This window comes from Muntiacus reevesi, chromosome 1 (assembly GCF_963930625.1).
Source record: "Muntiacus reevesi chromosome 1, mMunRee1.1, whole genome shotgun sequence".
Classification (NCBI taxonomy): Eukaryota; Metazoa; Chordata; class Mammalia; order Artiodactyla; family Cervidae; genus Muntiacus; species Muntiacus reevesi.
This window is the reverse complement of record NC_089249.1, coordinates 236,685,003-236,699,044: the sequence shown is the minus strand read 5'-3', so window position 1 is coordinate 236,699,044 and position 14,042 is coordinate 236,685,003. Positions and strand designations below refer to the sequence as shown.

The following is a 14,042-nucleotide window of genomic DNA, read 5'->3' as shown; positions in this document are numbered from 1 at the left end:
GATGCTTTCACTGCCATGGCCCAGTTTCAATCCCTGATTGGGAAACCAAGATACCACAAGCCATGTGATGCAGATACACAATAAAAGCATTATACCTGCCTAAACTTTGCCCTAGTGAAAGATACTATCTTATACCCAATGGCAAGTAAACCTCCCCTTTACATCAGAGAGAGAGACTATTCTACATTCCAAGGCTATTTCCCAATCTTGAAAAGATTGTTTGAAACACATGCAGTCGATGTCTCTACCCATAAGACAAGCAGAAAGATGAGAAAGAATTGAGAATTATCTCCCCAAACCACATATGGTTCCAAAATATACACAAGGCATATTTGGGAATGAAAGATCAAATCTCTGGGGTAGGTACTGTTATTATTTCCATCCCCAGGTGACCTGCTTGTCCAAGGACATAGAGCTGGTAAGAGTCTCTGGTGAGCCCACTCTACCTTGGAGTACACGCAACTTAGGAAAGAGAGTCCTGCTTACCTCTAACCTGGCCTCTGTCAGCTACTTTAGGCTTTGTGAATGGGTGGTAGAAAAAAGACAGAAAAGAGAGAAAGAATTTTAAAAGCTGAAGAAAAAGAAGCAAGAATGGAGTTTTTTAGCTATTCATACCTCTTCATACACCCAGAATTATAGAGGACAAGAATTTTTTTTTTTTAGGATTACCCATTGTAGAATTTATTTTTTTTTTAATTTTTTTTTATTAGTTGGAGGCTAATTACTTCACAACATTTCAGTGGGTTTTGTCATACATTGATATGAATCAGCCATAGAGTTACACGTATTCCCCATCCCGATCCCCCCTCCCACCTCCCTCTCCACCTGATTCCTCTGGGTCCTCCCAGTGCACCAGGCCCGAGCACTTGTCTCATGCATCCAACCTGGGCTGGTGATCTGTTTCACCAACAAGAACTTTTGAGTTCACCTTACAGATGAGAAAATCAGGACTTGTCTATGGGCTTTCTCTCCATAGTCAGAGGAAGCTAGGGCAAGAACCAACTAACCACTAGTAATCTCTTCCTGACAGTCTTTACCTGGCACATTTCAGGCCTAGGGCATTCCTCTGTTACACCTTTCTTACACTGGTGGTGTGCCCCAAACCTGGAGAACGGGCTATGCTGTGGAGTCAATCAATAACCAAGGAGATCTGTGACACAGAGCAGGAGGTGGAGACTGGGAACCCATGCTGCCTATATGACCCTTCCCGTCCCAGGGCTCCAGAGCGAAGTGGTAAGTTCAGTGCAAGTTTTCGACTCAGCTCTAGAACCAGCACTTCAGCCATGAAGGTGGCAAGCATCTTTCTCCTCACTGCATTGGTCCTGATGAGTTTATCTGGTAGGTGTCTTTGGGTATTTTTCTGATTTGAGTAAAATCTTTTTGATCTGTTGCTTTATTGAGCACATTACTTTCAAGACTTAGAGTCTACTCTTGGACAGATCTTTTGATTCTAGGGAGGTGAAATAAGATCAGTGGATGAGAATTATATATAGAAAGATGGATTTTAACATAACACAGGAAAACAATTTTACTAGTGCTCAGACATGAAATGTTTTTTTCCTCAGGTAATGAAGCTGACTCTTCATCAGAAATACGTAGAAAAATGAAGGGATTATTTCAACATCAAGTACCCTTCTAGCTCTGTACATGTTTAAGGCCAATTTACAAATTTTATGTTCTCATGGAATTGCAGAAATAGGTAACAATGGTTTCCAGTTATTCAGTGTACAGGGCAGAGTTTAAGAATTTGACTTTTGACCTACAGAATATTTTTGTAAAAAATATTCTTCTTGAATAGATGGTGTATGTATATCTTCAAACTGTCCTGATAATGCTGAGAGACGATCTGAACCCTCAGAATCGGCATCAGTTTCCTTTTTGTCTTTGGAAATGGTTAGCGTGCTAAATTTTTTATCAGATCTAGCAAAGAAGCCAAATCAACACTTTATAAAGAAAGGAACAATGCTGTTTGTTGTATTCACTAAATATTTATGGGAGCGGTGGTCCCTTTTCCATTTCTCATGCATATCAATTAATACAGATAGATGCCTGTGTGGCGATCACCTGCTCATTAAATCTTAGACTCAATTAGATTCTAAAATCCAGTGGGACTCTCACCACATCAAGTTCTGACTATTCCAGGGAACTTCTGCTCCAAGCCCGTGAGTGTCTTATGACTTTTCAAAACATTTAGCTCGGGAGAACTACCTCCTCACCTAGTTGACCTCAGAGATTGTTAATAACAAAATCAAATCTGACCAACATTTCTTCCTTTAGACACTATCTGATTAGTCCCCTTTCCCTGCAATATCTAGGGAGAACTATCTCCTTACTTAGCTGACCTCAGAGATTACTAATAACAAAATCAAATCTGACCAACATTTCTTCCTTTAGAAGAAGTGACTAATACTATCAAATTAGTCCCTTTTCCCTATAATGAGCTCACCCACAGTCACCATCTCCTACATAAACATGATGTCATCAAGACCTGCTGCTATTTTCTGGAGAATGCAGCATGACAATTTTAAGTATCTACTTGTAAATTCAAAAAATGTGAATTAAACTAATAGCACAACGCAATGGAGGAAAAGAGGTCTTTGAGAACCAAAGTTTGAGTTGTCAGAAGAGCTCCACTTTTTTTAGAATCACTTACAAAAGAAGACTTATGTGTAAATATAAAAGCTAGTTTCGCATCACAAGACCTGGTTATTGCTAGTGTTAACTGTTTTACTGGTTATAGAAACAAGTTATAGAAACTCTCCATATCTTTACCTATAAATTTGAGGTAGACACTTACATTTCCTACATCAATAAACAAGTTGTTAACTAGAATGCCAGTGAGTATTCAGAAGGTATTTGCTCTGTGCCTGAGACATCTTAAGCAGTAAGTACATCATTTAATTATTTTCAAGGAAAAAAGTCAACTTGTCTTAAATATATAATACTTCTGTCCTAATCAAACTTTTGCTTAATTTTTTTGAGGTTTCAATAGGCAGGCTGTGAGTGAACAGCAGTGAGATATCCTTGAGGAAAAAAGATGGAAATAAGAAAGGCTAGGTGGTGAAAGAGGCCAGCAGAGAAGACATAAACTTAAATGGAAGCAGAAATTTATGAATGAGAATACATCTGTCCTCCCATTCAAGACTCAACTTCACATGTCTGATTTATGTTTTCCAGGTAACAGTGGAGCTAACATCCTGGGAAGAGAGGTAAAGACAATTTTGTAATTTTTTTACCTCTGGGGCTAGAACTGTTTGCCCCAACCAAAGTGTAGTCTAACTTGCCTTTCAATTTAACCTCAAGTTAATACAAGGAGTACGAACGCTGGCAAGGCTTAACCTACTAAACGTGGGTAGTAATTGTAGTTCCCCACAAGTGCTTATGCTGAAGGACAAACTCTCAGATACACGGGCAATTTCTGTGTAGTCATATTATGTTTGCTGTAAAGGGGTTTTTATATATAGTAGGGCTATCTTGTAGGACAAGAATTTTCAGTGGAGACCAGCGGAAGAAGTGTCCTCTTCTCATTACATTTATATATGGTGAGAAGGCCAATGACAAACCAAAAGTGCATGAGTAAATAAATTATTACATTTGTGATGTATTATAAGGAAGTTCTGATTCCATTAGCAACTTACCCTAGAGTTTCCCTGGTGGCTCAGTGATAAAGAATCCTCCTACCAGTGCAAGAACGCAGGTTCCATCCACGGTTGGAGAGGATCCCACATGCCGCGGAGCAAAAAAACATGTTTGCCAAAACCATTGGCAAATGGGTTTTGTGCTCTAGAGCCCAGGAACCACAACTACTGAGCCCTCTAGCTGCAACGACTGAAGCCCATGGGCCACTAGCCTCATGCTCCACAACAGAAGAAGCCACTGCAATGAGAAGCCCACACACCATAACTAGAGAGTAGCCTGTGCTCACTGCAGCTAGAGAAAGTCTGTGCAGCAACAAAGACCCAGCACAACCAAAAATAAATAAATAAATGAATAATAGAGTGAAGTGGTGACGAGCTAAAGTTCAGGACCTAGATTGACAGGGCTTAAATCCAGGAACCAGTAATTATTAGGTGTGTGACCTGGGATGATTTACTCTCTTTGTACTTTATTATCCTTACTAGATGAAAAGCATGATAAAAAGTTCATAGGCTAGTTGTGAAGTTTAAATATAATAATACATAAAAAGCATTTAGGACAGTGTCTGCCCTGTGAAAGTCATTTCATAATTGCTAGTTCTCACTGATGGTAGAGAAAACAGGCTGTGCAAAAACTCCAAAGGTAGAAGGCACTGCATGTCTTTAAGTGACTTGGATAAGACCAGGGTAACAGGACTACTGTGTGCAAGGAAGAACATGCTTCAAGGTGTGGCTGATCTGAGAGAAGCTAGCACTTGTAGTGATTGTAAATTTGAACATTATCTCACTTACCTTATTCTAACCTCACAACACCATGATGAGACAGGTAGGAGAAAGAACACCATCATTCTTGTTTTGCAAATGAAGTGACTGTGGTTCAGAGACACCAAGAGATTTACCAATGTCACACAGCCTGTGAGTAGCAGAGGCATTATTTAAAACCAGGTTTTCTGAATGCAAATGTTGGATTCTTCCCTTTAGAACACTTAGTATCATCCTTCCAATCCATTTTTAAGGTGATAAACTCAGGGAGATTTTAGAGACTTTGCTATAAATTCAAAGAATGAAAAATGATGGGAAATGATTCTGTTTTATTCCATTTATAGGCCAAGTGTACAAATGGAGTGAACGGATGTCCCAGGATCTATAACCCTGTCTGTGGGACAGATGGAGTTACTTATTCTAATGAATGCTTGTTATGTATGGAAAATAAGTGAGTACAAGCTTGAATTTCTTTTAAAATATATATTTTAAGCTAGATGTCTTCATATTTTTATATATCAAAGACTCAATGAATATGCCAATAACATGAATTTCACCATGTGAAAAACAAAGTACCTAGTTTTCCCCCAAAACACTCTTGATCTCTTTTTTTCCTTATTATATGTCTGTAAAGATTATATAGAAGTGTGTGTGTGCATTAAGAAAGAAAATAGTATACATTGTGTCAAGCATTGTGCAAGGCATTTAACATTCACAATGACTCTATGAGGTAAATAATAATAAGCTTATTGTACCCATGAGAAAATTAAGGTTTAGTTAGTTTAAATAATGCTCAGCAGTAAGTGGCAGATCTGGTACGAAACCCTTGCTCTTCCCATGATAAAGTCAGGTACCAGCCTAAGTACGTGTGAGATACAGAAGAAGATCCTACAGGTTTTGTCTCCTGTTTGCTTACGCTCAATGCTAACACAGTGTGGTCAGTGGCAGTGTAAGCAAAGTGATCTGAGAGCACAAAATCAAAAAGAATTAATTATGCCCACTAGGATTTTGAGACGTTTGGAGGCTTTCTCTAGGACATTCTAAAGAAGGAGAGAGAAGCATTCCAATATTAAGAAAAAACTGAACAAAAGCCAGAAAGTAAGTGATAATATAGTGAGTAAAAAAGGTGTTTAAGAAATTGCCAAGCATAGAGGAGGGGAAGTGTTTGAATGCTTCTTTCAGTTAATTTTTTAAAAAATCAGTTCTATGATAAAAACTCAAGCTTTTATAGCAAACGAGATAGTATGGATTTTTTAAACTCACAATATGCCCCAAATTCCATTATACTTAAAAAAAAAAAAAAAAACACATTCTTTGAAATAGTAATCATTGTGTTTACTAAAATCCTAAAATATTCAAGTGTGAATTATATAGATTAGGTGACCAGAAACATATTTTGGTAACACTTTTTTTAATGGATGTGAGAACCAGCCTCAGTGGAGTTTCTGAACTGACTGCAGGTGGGTAGGTGATGGGAATCAGACTCACGAACTCAGAGAAATAAATTTGCCACAAATGTTCTGTCTTTGCTACGAAACACTTTCTGCCAAGCATTGTGCTAGTCTCCTCCGCTTTCCTTGTGGATTTAACTAAGAGAAAATAGCACAAATAAGGTAGCTTCTTGTAATTTGTGACAAACGCCATTAAATGGGTGTTAGCAATGTGCTATAGGAATGAAGGAGAGAGACAGATTTCCTCTTACTGAAAGGGTCAAGAAAGGATTCTTGAAAAGGAAGTCATTTAAACAGTGGTCTGTTTTCATAATATCACAAGGGCCTTCCAGGTTAAATAAAGATGTAGAATGGTCAAACAAAAGAGATTTTGCAAGGAACCTAGAAAATTGTTATTTTGGAACTGATGTGGTGTTAAGACTTTGATTTAGACTCAAATGACTGCATGCACGTCCATCATTCCACTGCTCTAATTCATTGTACCATGAACCCTCTTTTTGATCTGCTTTAAATCATTTCAGAAAATTCTTGGTATTTAACAAGGATTGTGGAATTGGGTTCCCAGGGAGAAATATTTAATATCCTAAAGTTTTAGGCTGAAAACATTAGATGCTCTGCTTTTAAAAAAAATCCCACATTAAAGACTTATAAAAGAAAGTTGAAACCACCTGTTAGCTTTCTCATGGCCTATGTTATTGATGTTAAAGTCAAACATCATATTTCTGTCCAAGGGGAGGGGAAAGCAGTACAACAGCCTTGAGACTTGGGCCCAAGTGCCAAGATCAAATGGCCTAATATCTAGAGTGAAACACTGGAAAAATATGAGCATAGGGCTGGGACACCCTGTTTCTCCAGACTTTAAAAATCTATCAGTCCTACCTGCCTTTTCTATTCTTTTAAAAATATGTAAATATGAGAGCAATATTTGAATGCCCGAAAAAGTAATTTCTCTTCCTATATTTCTGTGATAAGAAAGCAGGAGAGGGAAATGTGGCTTTTTCAAAAGTACCATTTTTTAAAAAATATTTTTAGTTGGAGGATAATTGTTTCACAATATTTATACAACAGTGTGAATCAGCCATAAGTATACATACATCTCCTCCCTCTTGAACTGCCCCCACCTTGGCCCACCCCTCCAGGCTGTCGCAGAGTACTGCGTTGAACTCCCTGTGTTGTAGAGCAACTTTCTATTAGATATCTATTTTACATATGGTAATATATATGTTTCAACGCTTCTCATGTATCATTTTGCTTTTCTTTCTACTGCCCATTAAAACCCCCAAACAAGTATTGATATATTGTATGGTAACTAGTTCCAGGTTCTGACACTAGTTGTTGAGTTTTGAGATGGGTAGACGAACAAGGGCTTGCATCTCCTTGATCATTATGCTCCTGGCAGATATATTCAGTAAGAACTTTCTCTCTAATTACTCTGTATCTTTTCAGGCAACCTACACTGGCAAATTCTTTTCTATAAACTCGCATTCTCCTGTAAGAACTTTTTGCAATGACAGAAATGCTGTCCAATATGGAGGCCTCTAGTCATGGCACCAGCACTTAAAATGTGGCTACCATAACCAAAAAGCTGGACTTTTAACATTATTAAACTGATTTAAATTTAAGCAGCTACATGAGATCATGTCAGCTGTCATGGACAGCTTAGCTATGGAAAATAAGTCAAACCATGGGCTCTGTCTAGATGCTAACTTAAGCAACTATCCTATGAGATAGCGATATGATTTCCTTTTGCAAAATCTCACAGATGGGAATCCCCAGAGTCCTAAGGCAAAGGTCTGAAAGTAGCCTGGGCACCTGCTAAGCTGGAAATCTGGTGGCTAGGACAAATGCCGTCAGCAGGAAAAGCAACAATGGATTAAAGATTAATTCCGAGACTTTTAATGATGCCCTGTTAGATCTGTCAACTCTCTAAGGACAAACATTTTTCCCTTCTGTTGTATCCTCAATATAGGTAGTAGTTCTCAATCAGTATTTGATGACTTAATAAGTGAATGAGTATATGAATAAGAGAAACAGAAATGGAAGGAAATCTCAAACCTCTCATTTTAAATAAAGCTGAATTTTTTTCCTTGTTTTCCCTCCATAGTCACATTTTCTCAGCAAAGTTTAAATTAATTTTTTTTCCAATCTCTTCTACAGGGAACGTCAGACTCCTGTCCTCATTAAAAAATCTGGGCCTTGCTGAGAACCAAAGTTCTGAAATCCCATAAGTACACTACAATGCGTGGCTGGCCTGATTGCTGAATAAAGTGCATCTAAGTACGTCCTGTTGCTCCCATATGCTTTTTCCTCAAAGGCATGTTTGATTATATCGAGAACAGAGGATGGAGGCAAACTCAGAATAAACTGAATTTTACAAAATACAGCAATCCTATAATTTTGGACAGGACTTCTTTGAGGATTCTTTTCCCTTCCCCATCCTCCTCACATTCTGAGGACTCTGTCAGGAAATGTGATTGCAGACATTAAATAACAGGATTCAGTTGATCACAAATATCATAACTTCATGGGAATTAGAGAAGCATTTTAAGAAACAATTGGAAAACTGTCCAGAAACATGTTGGCTCACACCATTCACTGACTGAAATAATTTCTTTAGGGTTCCTTGGAATTTCACTGAGCATCTATTGTGCCTGGCACTGGTCTAGGCACAGAGGCATATGATTCTGAAATGCTGCCTGTCCAGTGGAATAGAGTTTGGTCTTAAGATTTTCCACATATCTCACAGTAGATTTGAGGTTAGGCACGACTTTCTCAAAGAGGCTCTGAATCACTGCGGAAACCAAAAGAGTTACATTTTCTCAACTGTGCAGTGGAGGAGCCTTTGCATTCAGCCTTAATTCTCCCCCAGCAGAGGCCATTCCCCACTAGTTACTGAGTAAGTGGCAGTGATGTAGAGCTCCCCATTTTTGCTGGCAACCTGAGGACTATATCTCTGGCTTGACTTGGAGATCTGCTTTTTTGGGTCTCACGGGTTTGCGCTGAGATGAACAAAGAGGAACTAAGACCTGATTCTGATTTAACTTTTGCCACCAAAGCACCCCCAAGAGATGATCTGCTGTGAAAAGAAGGGACTACAGACCTACAGACTACAGATGAAATGATCATGAGGCCTCTGTGTAGTTCACTTTGCTTTGCCTATGAGCCACAATAACCCTGTGTGGTTAACCTTATCTCATGAGTAAACTTAGCAAAGTTAGATAACCTGACTAATATCACCACCAAATAAGGTGGCAAAATTAGGCTTTTAATTCAGGACAGACTCCAAATCTAATGCAATATAGTCTAAACCACAATCACCCCAGGTAGACTATCCCTTCCTGATTTCTTCTACAGGAACTTTATTCGGTAACATGCTCACATTAAATGGCCTATGTAGAAATAAGAAGTGCCTCAAAAGGAAAAAGGTATCTATAATCACAAAAATAGAGAAGGAAAAGCAGCTTGAATTCCAAGCTCAGACAAAGAAGTAGCCCAGAATGGAGAAGTGGATAGAGGGTGAGATGACCTTGAGATGCATCAGGTTCCCTGAAAAATAGTGAAGAATTCATCACCCATTGAACCGAAAGTAGCCAATAAAATCTGTCCCACACTTGCAAAACACGGTTGCATGGCACTTAAGGTTTAGGTTACATCGTGTGGTATTCAGAATACACACGGCTTGAGGTTTAAATCTGACCACTAGGGGATGCTGTGGTCTACTAAGTGACAGCCAAACACACACCTCCCAGCTCACCAGGTTAAGTTATGGATGCAAGATGGCTTCCAGCATCTTGTCTGTGATGCTAGAGGACATTTGAAGGGCAATGCTAAGCTTAAGGAAGTTTGCTTTAGTAAACAGATCTAAACATTGAATGCTAGAAATTGTTGCCGTCTGGAGAGAAGAGATTTGGAGATTATAGGCAGAGGCAATACATAAACCTAGATTGTCTACCTTTAATGGTTCTGCTCACTTTCTGACTGGTTAAAACATAAAGTTAGGCAACCCACATTTCTGCCTGGCCATATTTTTGAGGCCTCCAACTTAACTGTTGCCAGGCCAAGTTCTTGGGACACAAAACAAGACAAATAAGAGGAAACAGCTGCCCCTGAAAAGAAAGAAAGGGCAACTAATGGCACCTGAAAGCAAATTTATGAGTCACATGATTGAAGAATCTGAAACTGAGCAGGATCTTGGAGGACCCTCTTGGGTAGGAATCCTTTCTCTGTCCCATATTTCTCATTTGCAGAAAAAGGGCTTCAGCCTCCTAGGCCTTCCCTGAGTTCCAAATAGCACCTTCAATCAGGAAAGTAAGAGAATGCAGAAACAAAGGAAGAGTGATCAAGAAACTAAAACGCAGTGATTAAAGCCGAGTCCTGGTTCCTCCTCAAGGGGTGTTGTTGCTGTTCAGTTGCTAAGTCGTGTCTGACTCTGCAAACCCATGGACTGCAGCACGCCAGGCTTCCCTGTCCTTCACTGTCTCCTGGAACTTGCTCAAACTCATGTCCATTGACTCGGTGATGCTATCCAACCATCTCATCACCCACTTCTCTTGCCCTCAATCTTTCCCAGCACCAGGGTCTTTTCCAAGGGATACACTTAATGATATCTTTGAGTTCTTCTGCAGGAACTAAGGCCCACACCCAGGTGGAGGGTGGTAACTTCAGGCTGAGCACAAAGTCCCTGGAACCACTCTGTTCTCACCCACCAACCCATCAGAAGAGAATCACACACACTATAGCCCTCACCCCAAATTTTACGTATAAAAATTTCTCCCAGAACGGCATCAGAGAATTGGGGTTTTTGAGCGTAAGCCACCTCATGCCCATTGCTTGGTCCTCCAATAAGTCTCTGCTCCACACTCTGACGTTTTGGTCGTTTGGCCTCACTGTGCAATGGGCACATGAACTTATGTTCAGTAACAGACTGATTTCTTACAAATGATTTTCTCCTGCCAATCTGGATTTGGAAAGGAAGGGACAAAATGAAACCTACCGTGCTCTCTGGAGCAGGCACTACAGATAGAGACAGTGATGAGCCGGCTGACTTTGGTGTCAACTACAAATTGGCACTTGACATCTACCTATCTACCGCTGCAAGGATTAAGTCATATGCTGCTACAGGTGCTGACCTTCAACATCCCCTGAAAGGAGTTCAGGGTGAAGATCAGAAATGAAGTGCTCAGTTGCAAGGGTGCGGGATGGCAGGACAGGTCTTTCAGATAGATAATTTCAGGAGCCCAGTTCTTGTATCTCCCCATATCTAGAAAAGCACTAAAATCCTTCATGGTAATGACTGTTCCCTACAACTAGCAAAGGCTTCACGAGACTAGTAGAAACCTTCTGCAAAAATATGTGCTTGATTGCATGTATTTCCTCTTTACCAAAAATCACATATATACTAACCTTTCCCCCCACCACCTCTTTGGAACAGTTTCTCAGAGCTGTCTGAGATGCTGTCTCCTGGGCTGCAGTCCTCATTCTACCCCAAATAAAACTTAATTTGCAACTCTCACATCATACTTTTTTTTTTTTAAGTCCACATAACTATTCTTATAGGCTTCCCATGCTGCTAGTGGTAAAAAAAAAAAAAAAAAAAGAAAGAAAGAAAGAAAAAAACCCGCCTGTCAATGCAGGAGACAGACAGCGGTTTGAGATCTGATTTGGGAAGATCCCCTGGAGGGAGGACATGGCAACTCACTCCAGTATTCTTGCCTGGAGAATCCCATAGACAGAAGAGCTTGGTGGGCTAGGCCATAGGGTTGCAAAGAGTTGGATATGACTGAAGCAAATTAGCACCACACAAGTATTCTTATCTTTGGCCGGCTCCTGCCGGATCTCCCTGGATCCTCTCTGCAGGTTATGGAGAGAGTAGTGTGTCCCAGTGGTCACTAGGAACTTTAAAGAAGGAAAAAGAATTTTCTGTCTATCCTTTATGGTGAGTGTTGGCTGAGAAGACCCCATTTTCTTCAGAACATATCTTCTCCAAGGAACGTCATACATGGATAAGCTTATCTAGCTTAAAAGTTCTCCACTGTGGCCATTGTAATTCATGATTATTTTTGGTAAGCTTAACTTGCTTGTTCAGCCTTCAAACAAAATTTCCCTTGCTGGAGGCCTCACTCTGGACCCAATCCAGCATAAGTCAGACCTGGTCTGATCCTCCACCGGGTCTGGTTTAGGGGTCAGACCGTGTCTGTCACTGGAAACAGTCCTATCTCTATGTCCCACGCCACCCTACTCAGGCCAGTTTGGGGATCCAGGTCATGGGGGGAAAAATGCTCAAAATGCAAAAAATGCTCAAAACAGTGAACGCTCCTAACACACAAGCTAAGGATGGAGGATTAGAGGAAACTTACCCACCACCTCCAGAGGCAGTGAGGAAGCAGCGACTCAAGGGGCTCCTCAGGTACCTTTGCTGCTGTTGCTTGTGGCTGCTGAGGGCCGTCAAAGGTCTCCTTGGTTCCTGTTCAGTCACCAGACCTGTGATAAGATAAACTGGGGCATATTAAAAATTCTGTTTGAGCAAAAATGGATTCAAATTGTGTGGCATCCAAATTAGCAGTTAGGAAGAGCCCCAAGGGTCAGTGCAAAGTGGCATTTACATTCACAAAGGAGGCAGGACAAAAGAAGTTACTGGACAAAAAGCAGATTGAGCGTTGTAGGGTCCCTTTTCTTTAGGGGATGGCGGGAGGTCTATCAGGCAAATTACTTAACTGATGCTGATTAGGCAATTTCTGATCACTAGTTTAAGATTCTATTTCTGGGAATGGAAACTAAAATGAAGTTAATTCAGTTTGGTGACATGAGTCTTAGCCTAAGAAATTCCATTTGGGGCAGGTTGCCTTATTTTTGACAGACCCATCAGAAAGCATGTAGATTACTGTTTCATTTGCTGTCTCATGTCTGGTTGGTTCAGCAGCTCAGGCGGGGAGACTCAAGAAGGAGGGGATACATGTATATGTTTGGCTGATTCACACAGTTTTCCTATAGCAGAAACTAACACAACATGGCAAAGCAATTATATGCCAATTAAAAAAAGAAATTTACAACTGAAATGTGTTTAGAGGAGAGAGGCTACCATGATAGGTAAGAATTTGCAACTTTGTGCTATAACAGATGGTTGAAAGAATAGAAAACTTTGCTCTGAGGAAAGGAAAACCTTTAGAAGTCTAGTGGCTTTTTTCAAATAATTTAAGGGAGAGAGCGTTAACACGATGAAAGCAAAAACTCTCTTCTCAGTGCTGTATTACAGGCTGGAAGACAGTATCTAACATCTAGAAGGTGCCTGATTAATATTCTCTTTGCTACATGAATGAATGAAGAAGAGAAATTAACATGTTCTTTTTGGCCCCAAAGGGTAGAATTTAGACTAATTGAGTAGGGATTAAAGGGAGTTTGATTTGGGTTTAGTAGAATATCAAATAGTATAATGGTTAAAATCAAGGACTCTGGGTTAGAGTCCTGGGGTGGAATCTGGTTTTACCACTGTTTAACCATGTGTCCTAGGAAAAGGCAGAGAATTTCTCAATGTCTCAATTCCTTAATCTATTATATAGGGTTAATAATAACAAGTCTCTCTTAAGGCAGTCAGCACTGTGCCTGCCTTATAGTTAGGCACAAGTATAGCTCAAGAAGGATTAGCTATTATTGTTGTTGTTGTTATTCATCTCATAACCCTTTGAGCTCACTAAAAAGGTCTCCTGGTCCATGAACATGTCCCTGATAGGAGGAGAAACAATTCACTACATTATTAAATTGTTATCTTACAGAAGAGATTCTTTAACTGGATACAAGGTCAGACTAAAATCTCTCTGCTTTTAACTGTAGAAAAATTCCAGAACTATAAACCACACCCCCAAAACAAGAACTCTAGAGTAGTGGTTGGGAATAAGTTTTGTGGAAGAGAAGATTTTTGTGGCCCTTGTAGAAGATAAGGTGGTAAACCCAACTTCCATTGTTATAACATTCCCCTTCTCTGGAGAAATAAGGAATGCAGGATGATTTCTCTTACTGGTTTCAGAGTATTCGAAATTTAAAGCTGTCAGACAAAAATAGTATACAAAAAAATACTTTTGTCCATTGGAGAAGTACACTTGTTTGAAATTAAGCTTTTCTGAGTATATTTTTTATAGTCGATTATTTTTTATAGTTTATGGAGCCTCCTGAAGAATAGGAACAGGAAGAACATTGAACC

At 39.7% G+C, this 14,042-nt stretch overlaps 1 protein-coding gene across 1 annotated transcript; it reads left to right on the top strand.

Moving 5' to 3' along the window:
• The first annotated feature begins 1,254 nt into the window (after nucleotides 1-1,254).
• SPINK1 (serine peptidase inhibitor Kazal type 1) lies at nucleotides 1,255-8,100 on the top strand. The gene is made up of 4 exons (XM_065935728.1): nucleotides 1,255-1,338; nucleotides 3,178-3,209; nucleotides 4,742-4,848; nucleotides 8,006-8,100. The coding sequence occupies exons 1-4, from the start codon at nucleotides 1,284-1,286 to the stop codon at nucleotides 8,049-8,051; spliced, it is 240 nt and encodes a 79-aa protein (XP_065791800.1). The 5' UTR covers nucleotides 1,255-1,283; the 3' UTR covers nucleotides 8,052-8,100.
• The last annotated feature ends 5,942 nt before the right edge of the window (nucleotides 8,101-14,042 follow it).

What these genes read in the sequence shown, in the direction of transcription:
- SPINK1 (XM_065935728.1), top strand. Translation starts at nt 1,284, where the DNA reads ATGAAGGTGGCAAGCATCTTTCTCCTCACTGCATTGGTCCTGATGAGT. An exon ending in GGTCCTGATGAGTTTATCTG is followed by an intron (nt 1,339 to 3,177) that starts GTAGGTGTCTTT and finishes TATGTTTTCCAG; the next exon opens with GTAACAGTGGAGCTAACATC. An exon ending in CTAACATCCTGGGAAGAGAG is followed by an intron (nt 3,210 to 4,741) that starts GTAAAGACAATT and finishes TTCCATTTATAG; the next exon opens with GCCAAGTGTACAAATGGAGT.